This window comes from Oncorhynchus keta, chromosome 20, assembly GCF_023373465.1.
Source record: "Oncorhynchus keta strain PuntledgeMale-10-30-2019 chromosome 20, Oket_V2, whole genome shotgun sequence".
In the NCBI taxonomy this organism is placed as follows: domain Eukaryota; kingdom Metazoa; phylum Chordata; class Actinopteri; order Salmoniformes; family Salmonidae; genus Oncorhynchus; species Oncorhynchus keta.
In genome coordinates, this window is record NC_068440.1 from 2,402,264 (window position 1) to 2,425,697 (window position 23,434).

General features: G+C 45.3%; 1 protein-coding gene across 1 annotated transcript in view; it reads left to right on the forward strand.

The window, feature by feature from the left end:
• Positions 1-713: 713 nt before the first annotated feature.
• Positions 714-23,434, forward strand: part of LOC118399141 (dolichyl-diphosphooligosaccharide--protein glycosyltransferase subunit STT3B) — an 86,787-nt gene continuing 64,066 nt past the window's right edge. The window contains exon 1 of the mRNA XM_035794964.1: positions 714-1,206. Within this exon, the coding sequence (XP_035650857.1) occupies positions 947-1,206 (260 nt within the window). The 5' untranslated portion in view covers positions 714-946. The remainder of the gene's footprint in view (positions 1,207-23,434) is intronic.

Below are 23,434 nucleotides of genomic sequence, written 5' to 3' on the forward strand. Positions count from 1 at the left end.
ATGCATGTGTTTGATAATGCACACACAAATACATTTGTGGCAGAATCCAATATTTTTGCATTTCAATCAACCAATCAATTCAATCTATTGATCTCCAATCAATTGTATCACAGTCAATTAAAAAAACGCACCCATTTCCTCTGTTGATGCCTACATATCTAAAAAGCATAGAATAAGAGATGCAAACTGTACTATCCAGAGAACTATACCTAGGTTACGCAATGATTTATGGTGTACTTTTGTCTTTGCTGGGGGACAAATAGTGAGGAGAACACATACATCTTTATTAATAACCATGCCTCAGCAGAGAACCTCCAAGGGCAATATAAATATCACTTCTCATTAAAGTTATTCATCTTCACAATCTCACAGTCTCTCTCCTGTCGACAAGACAAGACAACCCACCCATTCCATTCTCAGAATCAGGGACATGTTTCATGCAACCACTTTATGGGCAGCTTGGCCAACATTTGAATCATGATTAAATCCACACAGTAAATGATTAAAGAAACCATAATTACTCATTTTTAAGCGGATATAACAATTATATTGTAGGCCCTATAATAAATACACTTCCAGGGTTTCAACATGCTTATGGCGGTTCTGACATTCCATTGGTAGATACATCGGTCTGTCATCGTAGTACTTGCGCGGGATTGGTTTCTTCATGTCCAACGGCTCCGCAGTCTTTGGCTCCTGTTGTACCTGTCGTTCTGTGAGAGGCTATCGGTGGTTCCTGTTGTTCCGCCCATTCCCTCACCAGTCAGTCAGACCGACTTTTTGGCGAGAGGGTGCTGTAGGTAATGGTGGTTGTCTCTGACAAATGTGAATAAAAAGACGGTGGATTTACAGCGAAGGTAAGGAGAGAAAACCACGTTAAAAATATAGGGAGCTGAACCGGAGTAAAGGGGGATAGGGAAGCGTGCTCTTTCAAACCACGCAGAATATGGCGGAGCACCACACGGCTACTGACAGCAAGCACAAAGCGTCCTTGAATGCCGGGGGCTCGCTGCATGGAAACAGCCGACCTAACGCGGCGTGTGGAGGAGGGGGCAAAGGAGGCCTCTCTGGCGGACTGGCACAGCCGGCAGGGTGGCAGTCCTTACTCTCCTTTACCATTCTTTTTCTGGCCTGGTTGGCAGGCTTCAGCTCAAGACTTTTTGCAGTGATCCGGTTCGAGAGCATCATCCACGAGTTTGATCCATGGTAAGTAGTTAGCTAACTCATTTCCAGTATTAGCTAGCTAGCCAACAACTGCCTTTGGTTGTGTTGTAGTAAATAGGCTCGCAAGCCACGAGCGACTCATGCTTGCTGCTGTTCTAGATGGGTTGATGCCTCGCTTTATTGACTGCACTGTGTAATGTCTGGCGATTTGTCTCCCTGGCCGCACAATGCAGTTTCCCTAGTCAACTACTGTATCATGCACAACTTCACCGGTTGCAAAACTTTTACCGGACTGTTTTTCAAATATGATGAGTAACTTCAGCTCATCTAACAGCTAACCAGCTAGCGTTGTAAAACGAACACCGGTCAACCTGCAAAGCAACAATATGCTCCGTGTTATAAATAGGCTGACGGATTGTTAGCTAACTACTGTAACTTTAGCTAGGCAAGTAATGCCCCGAAGTCAGAACACCCTTGACATTTCCTCGTGAGGAATAGGCCTAGAACTCTGTTGTTCTAGTTGACGGGCTCTCCAACCCTGGTCCCAGAGAGCTGCCGCGCTGAAGGTTCACTCCGATTCTAATCTAGCACACTTTATTCTAATAACTAGCTGGTTGATAAATTGAATAAGGTTAGTTTACAACTGGGGTTGGAGAGCCTTGTTCTAGTCATTCATTCATCGATTCACTCACTCATCCAAGTTAAGTATCCTAGCCAAAGTCAGTGTTATCGTGGCTCCAAGAGGACAGTCAGTGCCACTTCACTTTGGGTAGGACATGGTCAACTAGGTTCTGCATCTCAGGTTTTAGAGTATAATTTATAATTCCCAAAACATCCAAGGTTGTGGAAATGATTAATACTATAGAATAGGCATGTAAGTACTGCTCTACACAATGGTACTGTCCTCCTGACATTAATGTGGCCACTGGACAGCTTGAATGTAGTTGGACACTGCCAATTTATAATACAAATCAAGTTGATGTGGCATTTCTTATGACGGCAGGGTTGAAACCCGGAAGCCACAGGGGCCGTGTCTCCCCTCGATTTGTTCTTGGCCATTCCTTCACACTGTACACATTCTGCTATTGTTTATCTGTCAAAATGGTTCACACTGTACTGGCCGGCTGGCTGCACTGCCATTCATTCTTGGGGTTGTCATCAAATTGGTGTCCCATTCAAACAGCACTGCTGATGTGCTTTTATTTCATGTAGACTACTAGCCAATACTCAACTGTTGTTACTGGACTGACACAAGTATTGGCTAGTAAGTGCACATATTTGCACAAGGTGCTAGCAAGGCGGTCCCTGCAGTTAAACATCTGAATTAGTGCATTATCATCAATAAACTGCACTTTAATCTGCCTAGGCAGTGTTGGTGTGCACTCATTTTAAAGGGAAACTTTGGTATTTTGGCAATGAGGCCCTTCATCTACATCCCCAGAGGCAGATGAACTTGTGGATACCATTTTCATGTCTGTGTCCAGTATGAAGGAAGTTTTGCTAGCCAATGCTAACCGACGTTGGTGCAATGATTGGAAGTCTGAGTATTTGCTAGTGTGCTATGTTGACGAGCAGGGATAATTGGTAGATCCTGGGCTAATGTTGCACTTTTCACAGCTACTACTATTATTCCTCTCCTGTTCTAAGCACCAAGCTTTGTCCAGACCTAAGTGTATTGTCTGTATGAAGTACCTTCAAGTAGAACACCAGAGAACCTCCTCAGCAAAATTACAAGGAGACTCAATGCAGAATTGCACTGTGTGAGTCTCGAATGACACCCAATGGGCCCTGGTCAAAATTATTGCACTATATAGGGAAAAGGGTGCCATTGATTATTTTGGCCTATGTCTGATATGCTGCCTAACGGACTACCTTGGGTGGGCACATGGTTTCCCAGCCGTTCTGTAAGATAAATCGTTTGCTAGCTGTGTGATGTACTAGGTGACCTGAGGACTGTGGGAAGCGCATTCACCCATCTATCAAGCTCTCCCAGATGCATTAAAACCAGGCGTGTCATATTTGATGCAGCAGATGATTTGTAACTCTTGCTGCTGTTAGGAGTATATTCAAAAAGCATTCCTCAAATCAATTCTCTTTCATGACATTGAGTTTGTCTTGAGCCTTGGTCTGTTTTTAATTTTAATTTGAGATTAAATCGCTGTTAACTTCCAAATGCTTGTGATTTAATGAATCAAGTGTTTTTACTTACAAATGTCTTGCTTATCTGAGGACTGAGTTGGTAATCTTGGTTGCCTAGATGCTATAATAAATACCACTATTGCCTTTTGGTTGAGCCTCCTCTCCAGCTTTATGAAACTAACCATTATGTTGAACAAGCAGGCAATTTGAAAATGTGAGATTGGCTCTGTCAGCAGTATGCCAAGCTAATATTGAAATATGCAAACATTTGTCTGTGATGGAACAGTGAGTGGCATGGCAAGCCTGTTATATTTCACACTGCTCTCTAAGATTGTATTCTCCCCACCTCTTGGACTTTTGGAGAACAGTTGTGGGTATTACAGTAATAATATAGCCAATTTGCCTTATTTGGTCTGTAGGCTACTTGTTTCAAACGCAAGGCTACGTCAATCAGTGTAAGGTTTTGTGTAGAAACTCATGTCTAACTTTAGCATTGCTCACCATTGCCAAAACATCACTTGGATCTTTTAAACAATTACAGCACCTCTCATTCATCAAGATGCTGCATTGACTGACTGAATGGACTGCAAACACGTCATTGAGCTTCCTCAAATTCATTCCACAAGCTTGAAATCCAAGCAATAGCCTACACACCTCTTTGGGGGGGGAGTGACCCCCTAAATCCCCTCTGGCAAATTTCTCTCCCTTTGTTCAATATTTGCCAAGCTGCTGATGGAGCCATTCAATATCACTCAAAGGGGTTGATTCCCACATGTCTGTGGTAACATCTGTCTGGGTTATTGACTAAAAAGAAAGTGGATTCCATCCAGACAGTGCACATGTAGGGAACTGGGACTGTCTGTCCTCCAGTTATCCCTGGTCTATCACACATGTAGGGAACTGGGATTGTCTGTCCTCCAGTTATCCCTAGTCTACCACACATGTAGGGAACTGGGACTGTCTGTCCCCCAGTTATCCCTGGTCTACCGCACATGTAGGGAACTGGGACTGTCTGTCCTCCAGTTATCCCTAGTCTACTGCACATGTAGGGAACTGGGACTGTCTGTCCTCCAGTTATCCCTAGTCTATCACACATGTAGGGAACTGGGACTGTCTGTCCCCCAGTTATCCCTAGTCTACCACACATGTAGGGAACTGGGACTGTCTGTCCCCCAGTTATCCCTGGTCTACCGCACATGTAGGGAACTGGGACTGTCTGTCCCCCAGTTATCCCTGGTCTACCGCACATGTAGGGAACTGGGACTGTCTGTCCCCCAGTTATCCCTGGTCTACTGCACATGTAGGGAACTGGGATTGTCTGTCCTCCAGTTATCCCTGGTCTACCGCACATGTAGGGAACTGGGACTGTCTGTCCTCCAGTTATCCCTGGTCTACCACACATGTAGGGAACTGGGACTGTCTGTCCTCCAGTTATCCCTAGTCTACTGCACATGTAGGGAACTGGAACTGTCTGTCCTCCAGTTATCCCTAGTCTACTGCACATGTAGGGAACTGGGACTGTCTGTCCTCCAGTTATCCCTAGTCTATCACACATGTAGGGAACTGGGACTGTCTGTCCCCCAGTTATCCCTACATGTCTGTCCCCCAGTTATCCCTGGTCTACCGCACATGTAGGGAACTGGGACTGTCCACACATGTAGGGAACTGGGACTGTCTGTCCCCCAGTTATCCCTGGTCTACCGCACATGTAGGGAACTGGGACTGTCTGTCCCCCAGTTATCCCTAGTCTACCACACATGTAGGGAACTGGGACTGTCTGTCCCCCAGTTATCCCTAGTCTACCACACATGTAGGGAACTGGGACTGTCTGTCCCCCAGTTATCCCTGGTCTACCGCACATGTAGGGAACTGGGACTGTCTGTCCCCCAGTTATCCCTGGTCTATCACACATGTAGGGAACTGGGACTGTCTGTCCCCCAGTTATCCCTGGTCTACTGCACATGTAGGGAACTGGGAATGTCTGTCCCCCAGTTATCCCTGGTCTATCACACATGTAGGGAACTGGGACTGTCTGTCCCCCAGTTATCCCTGGTCTACTGCACATGTAGGGAACTGGGACTGTCTGTCCCCCAGTTATCCCTGGTCTACTGCACATGTAGGGAACTGGGACTGTCTGTCCCCCAGTTATCCCTAGTCCAGTCTGTCCCCCAGTTATCCCTGGTCTACCGCACATGTAGGGAACTGGGACTGTCTGTCCCCCAGTTATCCCTGGTCTACTGCACATGTAGGGAACTGGGACTGTCTGTCCCCCAGTTATCCCTGGTCTACTGCACATGTAGGGAACTGGGACTGTCTGTCCCCCAGTTATCCCTGGTCTACTGCACATGTAGGGAACTGGGACTGTCTGTCCCCCAGTTATCCCTGGTCTACTGCACATGTAGGGAACTGGGACTGTCTGTCCCCAGTTATCCCTGGTCTACTGCACATGTAGGGAACTGGGACTGTCTGTCCCCCAGTTATCCCTGGTCTACCGCACATGTAGGGAACTGGGACTGTCTGTCCCCCAGTTATCCCTGGTCTACTGCACATGTAGGGAACTGGGACTGTCTGTCCCCCAGTTATCCCTGGTCTACTGCACATGTAGGGAACTGGGACTGTCTGTCCCCCAGTTATCCCTGGTCTACCGCACATGTAGGGAACTGGGACTGTCTGTCCCCCAGTTATCCCTGGTCTACTGCACATGTAGGGAACTGGGACTGTCTGTCCCCCAGTTATCCCTGGTCTACTGCACATGTAGGGAACTGGGACTGTCTGTCCTCCAGTTATCCCTGGTCTATCACACATGTAGGGAACTGGGACTGTCTGTCCCCCAGTTATCCCTGGTCTACTGCACATGTAGGGAACTGGGACTGTCTGTCCCCCAGTTATCCCTGGTCTACTGCACATGTAGGGAACTGGGACTGTCTGTCCCCCAGTTATCCCTGGTCTACCGCACATGTAGGGAACTGGGACTGTCTGTCCCCCAGTTATCCCTGGTCTACTGCACATGTAGGGAACTGGGACTGTCTGTCCCCCAGTTATCCCTGGTCTACTGCACATGTAGGGAACTGGGACTGTCTGTCCCCCAGTTATCCCTGGTCTACTGCACATGTAGGGAACTGGGACTGTCTGTCCTCCAGTTATCCCTGGTCTACTGCACATGTAGGGAACTGGGATTGTCTGTCCCCCAGTTATCCCTGGTCTACTGCACATGTAGGGAACTGGGACTGTCTGTCCCCCAGTTATCCCTGGTCTACCGCACATGTAGGGAACTGGGACTGTCTGTCCCCCAGTTATCCCTGGTCTACTGCACATGTAGGGAACTGGGACTGTCTGTCCCCCAGTTATCCCTGGTCTACTGCACATGTAGGGAACTGGGACTGTCTGTCCCCCAGTTATCCCTGGTCTACCGCACATGTAGGGAACTGGGACTGTCTGTCCCCCAGTTATCCCTGGTCTACTGCACATGTAGGGAACTGGGACTGTCTGTCCCCCAGTTATCCCTGGTCTATCACACATGTAGGGAACTGGGACTGTCTGTCCTCCAGTTATCCCTGGTCTACTGCACATGTAGGGAACTGGGACTGTCTGTCCCCCAGTTATCCCTGGTCTACTGCACATGTAGGGAACTGGGACTGTCTGTCCTCCAGTTATCCCTGGTCTATCACACATGTAGGGAACTGGGACTGTCTGTCCCCCAGTTATCCCTGGTCTACTGCACATGTAGGGAACTGGGACTGTCTGTCCCCCAGTTATCCCTGGTCTACTGCACATGTAGGGAACTGGGACTGTCTGTCCCCCAGTTATCCCTGGTCTACTGCACATGTAGGGAACTGGGACTGTCTGTCCCCCAGTTATCCCTGGTCTACCGCACATGTAGGGAACTGGGACTGTCTGTCCCCCAGTTATCCCTGGTCTATCACACATGTAGGGAACTGGGACTGTCTGTCCCCCAGTTATCCCTGGTCTATCACACATGTAGGGAACTGGGACTGTCTGTCCCCCAGTTATCCCTGGTCTACCGCACATGTAGGGAACTGGGACTGTCTGTCCCCCAGTTATCCCTGGTCTACTGCACATGTAGGGAACTGGGACTGTCTGTCCCCCAGTTATCCCTGGTCTATCACACATGTAGGGAACTGGGACTGTCTGTCCTCCAGTTATCCCTGGTCTACTGCACATGTAGGGAACTGGGACTGTCTGTCCCCCAGTTATCCCTGGTCTACCGCACATGTAGGGAACTGGGACTGTCTGTCCCCCAGTTATCCCTGGTCTACTGCACATGTAGGGAACTGGGACTGTCTGTCCCCCAGTTATCCCTGGTCTACTGCACATGTAGGGAACTGGGACTGTCTGTCCCCCAGTTATCCCTGGTCTACTGCACATGTAGGGAACTGGGACTGTCTGTCCCCCAGTTATCCCTGGTCTACCGCACATGTAGGGAACTGGGACTGTCTGTCCCCCAGTTATCCCTGGTCTATCTGCACATGTAGGGGAACTGGGACTGTCTGTCCCCCAGTTATCCCTGGTCTACTGCACATGTAGGGAACTGGGACTCCCCCCAGTTGGGACTGTCTCCCTGGTCTACTGCACATGTAGGGAACTGGGACTGTCTGTCCCCCAGTCTATCCCTGGTCTACCCTGGTCTACTGCACATGTAGGGAACTGGGACTGTCTGTCCCCCAGTTATCCTGCATGTAGGAACTGGGACTGTCTGTCCCCCAGTTATCCCTGGTCTATCACACATGTAGGGAACTGGGACTGTCTGTCCCCCAGTTATCCCTGGTCTATCACACATGTAGGGAACTGGGACTGTCTGTCCTCCAGTTATCCCTGGTCTATCACACATGTACCGTGAACATATATCAAGGCAGATTACTTGAAACAAGGAAAGTGCAACTCACTGCACTTACTCTGAAGCAGGATGTGGAAAAGTTCCAATTCTCCTAGATATCTCCAACAGTGGCTTGGCTGAGGAGTATCCCAAAACCTAAGTTTATTCCCTGCAGCATCTGTCGCAGCCATCTGTCCAACAGCTAATGAAATATTCAGTGCAGTGTGGTGTCCAATTACCTGCAGTGGGTGGCAAACTTTGTAAAACAAAACAGAGTCCCTATAATGCATTGCTCTGCTCACACAGCACAGGGCACAAGGCTCGATTTGATCCAATCTCCCACAATGAATTGGGCTTACCAGTGCTTTGGCTCCATAGTTCCAATTGTATTTAACCCATGTCATCAAATGCAGGCCTAGGCCAGCATTGCAAGTACCTCAAATGGGTAATTAACCAAGGAGATGGAATGTTTTGTGATTCTTAAAACAAACAAACAAAAGCAGCATTTTTAAATGTACTCTGGATAGTGAGTGCACATGTTGAAAGAATCTTTATCTCGTTAGTGTTCTCTCATTGGATCACTCTACCCACCCTCTTGGAAGTGACTCGTCGATTAGAATCACAGATCCATCCTGATGATCGTTGAATTGACATGTAAAAAGGAACCTTTGTTGGGCTCCTGCAGATGAGGAAAGGCAGCTGTATGATGAAGGCACCTGCTAATTAGCCAAGCGTTGAGGAGACCTGTGAGACGAGACCAATCATTGTGCATTTCCTTGAAGCACATTTTCAATACCAAAGACGCTGATTGTGTTCTGGCTTCAGTTAGACTCCGCTCTCCAGTCCCAGGCGTAGCAGAATTTGTATCACACCCAATACAGAGGGAACGATCACTCGCACCACTTTATTCTCCTGTTGTTTTCAATCAAGGTTGTTGATGCTAAGCTCACGATTAAATTCCATTTCCCGCTTACCCATCCCCAGGGTGCAGAGGCAGTGGTGGAGGCGATATGGCCGCCGCGTGCTGTTCCTACCCTGGGCACCTACAGCACGCGTAGGAGCTGGCAGGAAGGAGCTTAGAGCCGAGGGGCCTCTTTTTATAACCGTTGTGGAAATGTTACACTAAAATATCTGTGTGCTTCATTTCTGAAAAAACTGATTTTATAAACTCGGGGCATACCATACATATGCACGCTTCTCCGTTATAAATCAGACGTCTGATAAAACTGTGTGAACCAGAATTATAACTAGCGCCCGAGCGCCCATCATTCGCCTTTTATGGTGACAATGTCCTTTTTTTGCTGTATAATTCAGAACTATTAGCATTAGGCCACGGCATACAAAATACATTGTTGTTTAATATTTAGTTTATCAATAGATTCGATTTCTATGTCCTGGTATAGGCTCTGAGATTAAATAGGCAATGATGTCGCGCTCATATCGCACAGCAATACTGTAGCCTAAGCCTTCCCATACTGTCAAATAATTCTACATAAGTTACCTGTTTATTTACTGTGTTGGCTAGCTAAATGTACAAACAAAAATAAACTAATTGAAAAGACATGCAATCCAGCTCAAAGTTATACATGCTGTATATAGGTAGGAGCTACCGAAATGTAATTTTTGGCGAGTTTGGATATTTACAAGCAAATGTGAGACAAATGAACAAAGTTTTGACTCATGCTTGTCTGAAGGAAGAATGGTAATGGCTCTGGAGCAGTATGTGTACATGCTGTGTCTGTGGAGTCTGGAGTCACTCGGGCAAGAGGCCTGCCTGCTCTGAGAAGATTGGGTAAGAGCAGATTGTCTGAGAACGGAGAGGAGAATGCTGCCAATATCCGTATTAACTTCAACAGTGATGATTGTCATGGGGGTAGAGTAAAAGTCAGTTGGTCAGGTCTGTACAGCATTTTGTCCGACCAATCAGAATTCATGCTCTAAGACTGTTTTGATCACGTGGACTGGAATATGTTATGGGTTGCCTCTGGAGATGACATCGATGATTATGGTGACTCAGTCAAAAAAAATAATGTGATACCGTTATTCTTTTCAACATGTTCCTGACCCAAAAACCGTGGATTGATGGCAGCCTTTTAGGAAAACTTAAAGCGATTGATGCTGCTTATAAAGAGGGCAAGGCTGCCGGGACAATAGGTTGGTTGAACAGTACAAATACGACCTACGCAGATCGATCAAGATGGCGAAACACAATTATAGGGACAAAGTGCAGGAGCAATGCGGGACACAAGGCATATGTGGCAGGGAAAAATAGCTATTTTCTCATGATTCGAGCACAATGACCATGAGCTGCCAAGGAGAGCCCCCAACGACAACGTGGGCTACACACACTCCACCGAGGACATATGTAAGTCATTCAAACGTGTTAACCCTCACAAAGCTGCCAGCCTAGACGTCATCCATAGCCGTGCCTTCAGAGCATGTGCACACCAGTTTACTGTTGTAAGCAAAACATTAGGAAATGTAGCTGGCTACATTCTTGCTATGATAAACATTTGAAATATGATGGCCATGCATAATCCCCCCCAAAATGTCTTGCTTTTTCATTGTACACACATTTTCTTGTGGCCACCAGCCAAAGCCAGTCATGCATCCTCTGAAAAATGACCCGCCAAACCGTGCTTCTTAGCTTCCGGATGAAGCGAGCAGGTGCTAACTGTTCCAATATGTCAGAGGAAACACTGTACAACTGAAGTCAGCCTGCAGGTGCCCGTCCCACCACAAGGAGTTGCTAGAGAGTGATGAGCCAACTAAAACCCCCCCCCTAACCCGGACAACGCTGGGCCAATTGGCCGGTAATGACATCGAACTCCAGGCTGTAGTGCTTTAGACCTCTGTGCCACTCGGGAGGCCATACGGTAAGTTTGTTAATGTGCCAGGTGATGTGGATGCGATCTGCTTTCTCTCCTAACGTATTGCATGAATTGACTTCAGGTATTTACTTAAATCTAAACATTTTTATATAGTTTCAACTGTATTGACAGTATTGAAAAACCATCCCGTGGCTATTTCCAAATACGTCGGTATACTGTTTACCGCCTAAGGGGTGTGTGTGTGTGTTTATATACACTCACACTGTAGAAATAAACCTAAGACTATAAAGCACCGGCATTCCTGTTTGTTTATTTCAATTGGTTTCATTGAGATGGACATTTTCTTATTTTTGGATTATGATTGTGAATAGTGTTTGAGCAGGTTTTGCAGTCGTTGCCGTCTGCAGCAAAGCGCAAGGCCCTCCTATACAAACAGCCCTCATTTCATGAGGATGGACAAAGCTATGCTCAGCTGGGAAGAGGAATGTGGTTGAGTTACTCGGAATTGGCAATTGCTGACGTTCCCTTTTTTCAGCCCAAATGAATTATACATAGGTATACCTAACGGTGTGGTTCTGAAAGTGTGCAACGAGGCTGCCTAACAAGAGCCTCTTCCTGTCAGCAGCCCAGAGGCAATGCAGCATCACTGTGATAAAGGGCGACAGCGCGCTGGAGTATTTGTTAATGTGATTAATTGCTTACCGCGAAGACCCCAGTGGCCTTAAATATCGATGTCTTCCTGAAGGAGGCCAGCATCCTGGGGAGTGGGAGATAAAGCCTTAGGCTGTGTGAGGCTGTGTATGCAGTGGGGATGTTTGAGCTAGCGGAATGGTATAAAACGTATCGCTTGCAAAACCTGTAGGGTAGTATTTTGCCAATAAACCATAAGGCTTTAAAAAAATATATAATAATAATTTTACATCCTCTCCCTCGGACTACACACAATTGCTGCACTCAGGCTACCACTTTTAACTGGCATTAAAACAGCTCACAATTGCTGTTCTCAGTCAGTTCTTTCTCCCGCTCTCTCTCTGTATAGCCTAACCACATGCACTTGGATGCAGTTGTTGTTCCATGACCAGCAGAACCTATCCATCTCGCAATAACAGACGGAACAGTGACCTCATCGTAGGTATCATCTCAGAATGATTGCTCTGTTTCGGTAGTGTGAGCGCCCGCCTGGCTTTCGCCACCCCCTTGCTTTGCCGTTACATCTCGGTGAACAGAAACGTCAGGAGTCTAGGGCCAGAATGTTGGTCAGAAATCTAAGGGACCTAATCTGCTGATGCACAAAAAAAGAAAGCCCCTCGTTGCCATGTCCTGAGATTTCATTCTCACTTCCCTCCCTGAGAGGATGGTTAGTATTTAACTAATGTAGTGGTGGATTGATGGCCGCAAACTCTTAATTTACATTTTTTTTGTCAGCTTTTAGTTGGAGTTTGATCTCTGGGATATTGCCTACCTCTCTGGGGTGGATATCAGGGGCGGAGGCTGGATGATGCTAGAAGCTCTGACAGCCAACGGTCGGTGGGGGCCGAGGGGGGGGGGGGGTAGATGGGGACCATTCATGAGTGAGAGAATCAATTGTCCAAAAAATGCATTAGCCTATAAGTTTTTTTTATTGGGCAGGAAATCTTGTGGGGGTTGTTTTCCATTTACAAGACTAATGTTGAATTTCTTGTGAGCCTGATGGGGTTGCTTAGTGGGAGCAGAGCTGATTTAATAAGATCAACTGCTTAATATATTTTAGTGGAGAAGTTCAAATAGCTGAGTGCTTAAGTGTCAGTTTTGTTTCTGTCTTTCAACTATTTCCATATTAGCCTGTAACTCGTTTTTACAAACTTGATAGTGAAAGTCCTTAACTTCAAACAGCAGTCTAGATATGGTAGCATAACGGCAAGCAATCAAAGGGCTGTGGAAGCGAGGGCTATTGTGAAGATTGGGCCATAGTCTGCCTCTTGTGGGTTGGAAGAATCATTTACTAGATGGCTGCTGATCGGTATTTCCAGTGAGCTCATCTGGCATATTCTGTTATTGGTGGATTTTGCTGGCAGATTGGCTGACTGATTCTCTGGGGTTGTTAGTCCCTTTTGGCTGGTTACCTGGCAAGCTGATTGGCCAGCTGGCTACTTGGTGTATCTGGTCCTGCCGTCCAAGGCAGGGCAGAGGAGGGGAGTTTTATTTTAATGGGCCCTGATGTATTGTTTTCTCTGGACATGGGCACCATCTCAGTTTCTGCTGCTGTCTGTTGTAAGCACACAGTGTCCTCTTGGCACGGCTATAGAGGCGCCTTGCCCATTTTAGATATGCCGCGAGCTTGTGTTCAGGCCCGACTGCCCCCATGTTCGCCTGCTGCAGATGCTGCTATTGTTCAAGCAGTGTGTTCCAGCTCATCCCCCATTGCAATGAAGAAGAGCTGGCTTCATCGCAGCCCGTGTGACATTATAGAACGGTGGCTCTCGGACCACATGTTTGTTTCAGGTTCGGAAAACACTGACAGCCACTCCAGGACGAGGTTACAAAGGGAGGTCATCGTGGCGGAAGGAGAGGTGAAGGGCAGTGGGGAAAGGGAGAGCGGGGGTGTCTTAAAAGAGGGACCGCTGGAATGGATTGTCATTCGGAGACAGCCGGAGAAAGACTGTCCCGAATACTGTCAAATCCCCTCACTCATCACGCCTCGCAGTTGCTAGTACTCTGACAGGTAGTCTGCGCAGGGTAGCCATGGAGAACCACAGGAGGGGACGAGAGGGGCAGTCTTAGCCCCCTGAGGATCAAGTGAGCCTGACATTCGGACAGCCCCCTGAACTAAGCCTGATGGAGGTAAAAACCTGAGGTACAGTAGTATGATTGACGGGTGCAGAGCATACTGATCGTGCATGCATTCAGCGTAGTCAGGAAGCCTGTGAGAAGTGGAAGTTATTGGACATTAAAATCGTAGTGTTTTTTTTTATGTGAGGAAAGCATGGCAGCAAATGAAACATGCAGATTATGCCTAGTTTAATTAATGGGTTAATTTAGCATTGGCTTCTTTCATTCGTTTTTGTGTAGTGAACTTTTATATTTTTTAGTGTACTTAGTGCATAGCTGGTCATGATCATTAACACTGAAGGCGAGCCCCTCCAATCCATAGGGTATTTAATATCCAATTTGATTTTTTTTTTAAGCGTACCTTCAAGGATATGTCATGCAGTTTTGTACATTTTACAATCTGTTACTTCTGCTGTATAAAGATTTATTTCTCCTTTGATTTTTATCGGCCTCTTTCTTGGTGTTTTGAAATTGTGTAGGTTTTTTCAGGCCTGCACTGCCACATTTTACTCTTCTCCTTGCTGCTAATGATTGTCAGTGCTACTCAGTTCAAGGATCTTCTATAGTATTTACAGAATGCTGTGTTAGGCTAATTATCACCAGATATGACCAACAAATCAAATAGTCTAGCTTTCAATAAAAAATGATTTGTTCTATTTTTCTCTAGGTTTATTTATTATAAAACTGAGTCTCCCATGACAGAACCATTTTACAATCCAAGAGATTTCATTTTAACAGTCTTAGTATTAAAAGCAGAGATTCCTTTATCCTCTTGCCCCTTGCTCTCTCCTCAGCCTCAAATTGATTTTCAGAAATTAATATATAATATGATTTTTTTTCAGCAGCTCTTGAATTTAATTTGTCCTTGATGTGAAGCTTGGTGGTTGAGGAAGTGAGTGGCCTTCCAAATGCAAATCAATGACCCTTTTGTGGGGGGTTCCAGTGACTTCAATATTGTATTTGTGTTTCCATTAGTTAGCCTAATATTTGGTCTAACTATAATATTTATCAGATAACTGTGAGCCAAACCACAAGCTGTAGCACTCTCACTTAGTACCTGTCAGTATATATTTTTTATTTGAACCTTTTTGTTTTAACTAGGAAAGTCCGTTATGAACAAATTCTTATTTACAATGATGGCCTACACCGGCCAATCCCAGACGACGCTGGGCCTATTGTCTGCCGCCCTATGGGAATCCCATTCAAACCAGGGTGTCTGTAGCACTGAGATGCAGTGCCTTAGATCGCTGCATTCGGGAGCTCACTCGTTGGTGGACACGGCACTGATGTAGCACTTTTCACCAGTATTTGCCATGATACTATCCATTCTGACAATATTGAGAGTTCCGAATCTGAGAAACCTGGATTTGTAAAGATATTGCTGATGCCAATCTGATCAACGCCTCACCAGTATCAGGAACAGGAATTCCCTTAGTACCATTGCTATGCCAGTGGGATCAAACCACTTTGCAGAAGCCATGGTACGCTAACCAATTGCAGGGTGGCTACAGTATCACACGGTTGTGCCCTCAGAATTGAAAGCCTGATGCCTGTGACCTGACCAGTAGAAGGATGCCCTTGTCTCTTATCGTTCTTTGAGGGATCGTAATCATTTTGATAACGTGCTCCGTCATGTATTTTTTTAAAATCAGTGGAAGACTCAAAAAGAAAGGATGGCGATAGGGCTTGCATTCAAGGTTAAAGGTCAGGTGCTTTATCCTTCAGCACTGTTGCTGCTAAGTCACAGTAACAGTCTGGTGACTGGACACCTAACAAAACATTTTATAGTTGCTTTTAACTTACAAGCATCGTGGAGGTAATGGAGATGCCACATCCTTGCTCTCGCATCCCATCAGTTTCTCAGTTACTGGGGTTATTGAGTTTGTTGTCCAGTTTCCATTGGATCATAAATCTGTAGCTAGGTTCCTTACCTGTTTTCCTCCCCCTGCAGATGGGGAAACAAATGAAGATTTGTTTAATGAAGCTGGTGATGCACATCTTAACAGACATGCATGCACAGTGAACAGAACACCACAGGCTGTCTGGAGTTGTGCCAATCCCATTAATGTTCTCTCGTACTGTTGCTCCACAACTGGGGACCCGTGAATAATTATCTCGCAAAGAACACTTTGCGGTTTATTTTTGATAGAATGTTGGTTATTAGGGTCTAGAGTTTACGAAGAACAGCTTGAAATAAGAATCCATGATAAGTGTTAACACGTTATATATAATTAGTATCTGTGTTTGCACCCATGGACCAGGAAATGATTTGTTATTCCAGAAAGCCAAAATGACGGATGGATCAACGCTGCCTTAAGACAGGATAGGGATTTGGCAAGAGGTTGCGCTCGTCTCACCACCCTGGACCCCAACAAGTCACAAACAGTTCCTCAGATAGTTGAGACGGGACAGAAATAAAAATCCCAAAGTCCATTGTGTAGTCTAATGTTCGCTCTTCTGGTTAAGTCTTCTAGAAAATTGGCTTTGATTCACCAGAGTCAATTTCAAGACTAGATTTTGGTCAAGTTTGGTCTTGATGTAGGGCCTAGGCTAGCCTAAGCTTTAGTGTTCTTTGCAGTCTCAGTCTAGAAACTATTTTCAGAAAACTATTTCAGAAAAACCTGTCATACCAGTATTGACAATCGTTTTGCAAGAAACATGACGATGGGATTGGTTTGTACGAATATCTTCCCCACAGACAGTGTTCTTTTGTTCAGTAACTCAGCAAAAACGGATGCTGCCGCAGCGTCATTGCCCTGAGCGCTGACCAGGTTGACAGCAGAGGTGAGCTTAACTTGGTGTCTTTCGAACAACCTTCATTTCCTCAAAGGCTTTTTAAAAACTATTTTGAAGACTGTTCCGGAATGACCAACGAAGACCTCCGTTGCTTACGTGGATTATTTTTCCCTGCATTTCTGCCTAACTGATTAAATCATCAAGTATCATGCTTGATTACATGATCTGATCTGACATTACTAAAGCGCTGCTCTGCTTTAACAACAATATCAACAAGGCAGGTCCTACAGGCCCTAGTTTTGTTGCAACTGGACTACTGCCCAGTCATGTGGTCAGGTTCCACAAACAGGGAATTGGGAAAAATGTCCAACTGGCCTAGAACAGGGCTAAACGGCTGACCCTTAAATGTACACGTAGGGCTAAAATTAATAATATGCATATCAATCACTCATGGCTCAAAGTGGAGGAGAAATTGACTTCTACTTGTTTTTGTAAGAAGTATTGACATGCTGAATGGACTGGGCTGTCTGTTTTTTAAACTACTGGCACACAGCTCAGACACCCATGCATACCCCAGAAGACATGCCACCAGAGTTCTCTTCAGTCCCCTAGTCAAGAACAGACACACAGTACTACATAGAGCCATGCCTACATGAAACCCTATTCCACATCAACTCACGCAAGCAGTAAAATCCTATTTAAAAGGGCTAAATACAGCGACAACTGACGAGTCACACACAGGTACACCTGAATTGTGTTTTGTAGTAGAGTAGTGGCTCGAGGGCACACACTGAGTTTATTGTGTAATCTGTTGTGAAATGTATTTGTGTTTAAAGATGGTATGTATATTACTGCCCTAATATTCGATGGACCCCCAGGAGGAGTGGGGATCCATCATAAATACATATACTCCAAGTCGACTCTTGTCTCCTGAATTAATGTGGTATAGAGCCCCATTGAAACCTTAGTCATTATTCATTTGTATGATCCTTGATTACATAATCCCGTGTTACGTTTTCAAAAGCAACATTTCCCCTGGTTTCCCTTTGTTGTTTGTTGGTGGCTCCCCCCCCCCTAGCCCTTGGAAAAAAATCACTGCATTCAAAGGCTGAAAAGCCCCTGTGGCAGTATTATCTTCTTATCCCATTGTTTTTATCCCAAGTGAAGCTGCGACCTTCAAAGTATATTTCTTGAGCGACTGATGTGGTGCTTTTTTCGAGAGATCAAGGGAGATGTTACAGCCACTTAGGAATGAACTCCTCTCAGATGACGATGGTACCACTTTCATTATTAAAAGAACTCCTCTGCTTTATTGGACTATACACTGTTCAAGACGTTAAACACCTGCTCTTTCCATGACAGACTGACCAGGTGAATCCAGGTGAAAGATATGGTCCCTTATTGATGCTACTTGTTAAATCCATTTCAATCAGTGTAGAAGAAGGGGAGACTGGTTAAATGCGTTTAAAAACATTTTTTTAAAGCCTCGAGACATGGATTGTGTATGTATGCCATTCAGAGGGTGAATGGGAAAGACAACATATTTTAGTGCCTTTTTGAACGGGGTATAGTAGTAGGGGCCAGGCGCACCGGTCTGTGTCAATGCTGCTGTTTCCCGCGTGTATCAAGAATGGTCCACCACCCGAAGGACATCCAGCCAACTTGACAAACCTTTGGGAATTATTGGAGTCAACATGGGCCAGCATCCCTATGTAATGCTTTTTGATACCTTGTAGAGTCCATGCCATGACGAATTGAGGCTGTTCAGAGGTTAAAATGGGGGGGGGGGGGTTCAACAAATGTGCCCTTTAAGCTGCACACAGCTCCCACGGTGGAGAGAAGCACGAAATTTCACTTCACTCTACTTTCGAGAGTTTTCCCCGTTTTTAACATTATAAACATTTCTATTTACTTACGGAATATTAGCCACTTTCAATGCAACAATCCGAAACAAAATGAACTATGCAAGACTTAGTTGTAGGCAGAACGCATCAGAGTAGGATTCCATTGCAGTGACAGGCACGCCTCATTCCTGTACTCCACACAGACCGGTGCGCCATAACCAATCAGAGCTGCATTAGGCCTATATGCAGATAGCATGTAGCGACGAGTGCACATTTGTAAAGGTTTTCATATCCTTTGCTGCGAGTTATTAGCCCAGTGAGTTATTAGCCCAGTTATAGATCATTTGTAGTCAGCAATGGAGGAGTCATTGCTTCCTACAAGAGCACAAAACGTGTGCATTTCTAGACATCAGGTAGAGCTTTAAGAGGCATTGTTGTATTTTGAGACAGGCTTAAGTAAACTAAGTAGGCAGAGGGTGGCATCATTTGTCTGCTTCTCTGTAATAATGCTATGGGAATAATCCTGCATTTTATTTTGTAAAGTACTTTCTTTGCATCAAACATTTTCAATCACCTCGTCCGAGGACAAGTGGATAAACTGGTTAAAGTGAAGCCCCCCCCCCCAAGTTTTCTGGAATGTAGGCACTGAACATCACACATTGTTTTCTACTTTGATGGAGGACTACATTATGATCAAATAGCCACCGGGTACTTGACCACTGTTAAAAGTGTTCCTCAGTGTTCACAGTAAACGTGCGCTGGAAGTTGTACAGAATTTTCGCAATGCTCAAGTTTGAGCTCAGCAGATCTGAAATTTGCTCAGTGATGAAAAACATTTAAGGGAACGTTGGGTGCACCTCAATATTAAGGTGTTTCTAATGTTTGGCACATTAGGCACTATTTATTTTCTTTGATGGGAAGAAGTAAATTCAGACTCTACATTTCCCTTTCGATATGTCTTTTCAATTATCAAATGTATTTATATAGCCCTTCTTACATCAGCTGATAGTGCTGTACAAAAATCCAGCCTAAAACCCCAAACAGCAAGCAATGCAGGTGTAGAAGCACAGTGGCTAGGAAATACTCCCTAGAAAGGCCAGAACCTAGGAAGAAACCTAGAGAGGAACCAGGCTATGTGGGGTGGCCAGTCCTCTTCTGGCTGTGCCGGGTGGAGATTATAATAGAACATGGCCAAGATGTTCAAATGTTCATAAATGACCAGCATGGTCAAATAATAATAATCACAGGCAGAACAGTTGAAACTGGAGCAGCAGCACGGCCAGGTGGACTGGGTACAACGAGGTCCTGATGCATGGTCCTAGGGCTCGGGTCCTCTGAGAGAATGAGAGAGAGCATACTTAAATTCACACAGGACACTGGATAAGACAGGAGAAATAATCCAGATATAACAGACTGACCCTAGCCCCCCATCACACAAACTACTGCAGCATAAATACTGAAGGCTGAGACGGGAGGGGTCAGGAGACACTGTGGCCTCATCCGATGATACCCCCGGACAGGGCCAAACAGGCAGGATATAACCCCACCCACTTTGCCAAAGCACAGCCCCCACACCACTAGAGGGATATCTTCAACCACCAACTTACCATCCTGAGACAAGGCCGAGAAAAGCCCACTAAGATCTGCGCCACAGCACAACTCAAAGGGGGGGCGCCAACCCAGACAGGAAGGCCACGTCAGTGACTCAAGTGACGCACCCCTCCTAGGGACAGCATGAAAGAGCACCAGTAAGCCAGTGACTCAGCCCCTGTAATAGGGTTAGAGGCAGAGAATCCCGGTGGAGAGGGGGGGGGAACCGGCCAGGCAGAGACAACACAGGCGGTTTGTTGCTCCAGTGCCTTTCTGTTCACCTTCACACTCCTGGGCCAGACTACACTCAACCGTACAACTTACTGAAGAGATTAGTCTTCAATAAAGACTTAAAGGTTGAAACCGAGTCTGCGTCTCTCAAATGGGTAGGCAGACCATTCCGTAAAAATTGAGCTCTATAGGAGAAAGCCCTGGCTCCAACTGTTTGCTTAGAAATTATTGGAACAGTTAGGTCGGCCTGCGTCTTGTGACCGTAGCCTACTTATAGGTATGTACGGCAGGACCAAATCGGAAAGATGGGTAGGAGCAAGCCCATGTAATGCTTTGTAGGTTAGCAGTAAAACCTTGAAATCAGCCCTTGCCTTATTAGGAAGCCAGTGTAGGGAGGCTAGCACTGGAGTAATATGATCACATTTTTGTTTGTTCTAGTCAGGATTCTAGCAGCCGTATTTAGCACTAACTGAAGGTTATTTAGTGCTTTATGCGGGTAGCTGAAAGTAGAGCATTGCAGTAATCTAACCTCGAAGTAACAAAAGCATGGATACATTTTTCTTCAATTTCTGATTGGAAAAAGCTGTCCTTGAAACAGTCTTGATATGTTCGTCAAAAGAGAGATTGGGTCCAGAGTAACGCCGACATCCTTCAGTTTTATTTTAGATGACTGTTAAACCATCAAGATTTATTGTCAGATTCAACAGAAGATCTCTTTGTTTTGTGGGACCTAGAACAAGCATCTCTGTTTTGTCCGAGTTTAAAAGTAGAACGTTTGCTGCCATCCACTTCCTTATGTCTGAAACACAGGCTTCCAGCGAGTGTAATTTTGGGGCTTCACCGTGTTTCATTGAAATGTACAGCTGTGTGTCATCCGCATAGCAGTGAAAGTTACCATTATGTTTCCGAATGACAAGTGGAATGATCACCAAGTGGAAAAATATATAGCGAAAACAATAGTGGTCCTAAAACGGAAATTTGAGGAACACTGAAAATTACAGTTGAATTGTCAGAGGACAAACCATTCACAGAGACAAACTGATATCTTTCCGACAGCTAAGATCTAAACCAGGCCAGAACTTGTCCGTGTAGACTAATATGGGTTTCCAATCCCTCCAAAAGAATGTGGTGATCGATGGTATCAAAAGCAGCACTAAGGTCTAAGAGCACGAGGACAGATGCAGATCCTCAGTCTGATGCCATTTAAAAGGTAATTTACCATCTTCACAAGTGTAGTCTCAGTGCTATGATGGAGTCTAAAACCAGACGGAAGCATTTCGTATATATTGTTTGTCTTCAGGAAGGCAGTTGCTGCGCAACAGCCTTTTCTCAATTTTGAGAGGAATGGGAGATTTGATATAGGCCAATTTAGTTTAAAAAAATATTTTCTGGGTCAAGGTTTGGAATTTTCAAGAGGCTGCTTTACTGCCACTTTTAGTGAGTTTGGTACACATCTGGTGGATAAAGAGCCGTTTATTATGTTCAACATAGGAGGGCCAAGCACAGGAAGCAGCTCTTTCAGTAGTTTAGTTGGAATAGGGTCCAGTATGCAGCTTGACTGTTTAGAGGCCATGATTATTTTCATCATTGTGTCAAGTGATATAGTACTGAAACACTTGACAATTATCATTGTCATTACTCTTTTACCACGACTGCTTATCGTGACCTTGAAATATACTTGGTTGATCTTTTTCAATGTGAAGTTCACTTAATTCAGTCATGTTTGCTTTTCCAATTATCAGTCTGTTGCTTTCAACATTGTCTTTCAAAAAAGGCATTTTAACTCCAAGTGAGTCGCCTCTTGAACTTTGAGTCGCCTCTGACGGCTGGCCCTCACATCTTTCCATTTTGAAAGGGGATGGAATTGTAAAGGCTTTTTACTGCTCCGTCACCTGTCATCCCACTGTATTCTGAGAACCCTGTCGTCCTGAAAGCCCTTCTGCTGTAGTTGAATACTGTCTGCCACCTTATTAGACCTCTGTGCCCTATTCCATGCCGTGGTACATGACTGTGTGTGTGTGTGTGTGTGTGTGCACGTTTTTGTTTGAGCTTGGCCTCAATCACAAAAACCAACAGACCAGGCCTCTACGGTCATGGGATCCCATTAAAAATAACCCCATTTAGGTGGAATGAAACACTCACTCTGTTGTAAATTCAATTGCTTCGTTTCCTCTGCCTTTGTAAGCTCCCTAATAAAATGTCACTTTTGATAAGACACTTAAATTGTCATTGTTTTACTTACTATGCCTTCAGAAAGTATTCAGACCCCTTGACTTTTCCCTAATTTTGTAACTATACAGCCTTATTCTATAATGATTTAAATCAATCAATTTCAATGCACAATATCCCATAATGACAAAGCAAAAACAGGTTTTTAGATTACTTTTTTTGTGCAAATGAAAGAAACTATTTACAATCATTGGAGTCCACCTGTGGTAAATTCAATTGATTTGAGCATGATTTGGAAAAGCATACACCTCTCTATAAAAGGTCCCACAGTTGACAGTGTATGTCAGAGCAGAAACCAAGCCATGAGGTCGAAGGAATTGTCCGTAGAACTCCACAACAAGATTGTGTCGAGGCACAGCTCTGGGGAAGGGTACCAAAAAATGTCTCCATCATTTGAAGCTCCTCAAGAACACAGTGGCCTCCATCATTCTTAAATGTTAGAAGTTTGGAACCACCTAGAGCTGGCTGCCTGTCCGAACTGAGCAATTGGGGGTGAAGGGCCTTGGTCAGGGAGGTGAACCTGACAGAACTCCAGAGTTCCTCTATGGAGATGTTGTCCTTCTAGAAAGTTCTCACAATCTCTGCAGCACTCCACCAGTCAGGCCTTTATGGGGCAGTGGCCAGACTGAAGCCACTCCACAGTAAAAGGCACATGACAACCCACTTGGAATTTGCCAAAAGGCACCTAAAGGACTGACCATGAGAAACAAGATTCCCTGTTCTGATGAAACCAAGATTGAACTCTTTGGCCTGAATGACAAGTGTCATGTCTGGATGAAACCTGGCACCATTACGGTGAATTATGGTTGTGGCAACATGCTGTGGGGATGTTTTTCAGCGGCAGGGACTGGGAGTCTAGTCTTGATTGAAGGCAAAATGTAATGGAGCAAAGTACAGAGCTCCTTGATGAAAACCCGCTTAGGACCTCAGACTGGGGCGAAGGTTCACCTTCCAACAGGACAATGACCCTGAGCACACAGCCAAGACTATACAGGAGTGGCTTCGGAACAAATCTCTGAATGTGCTTG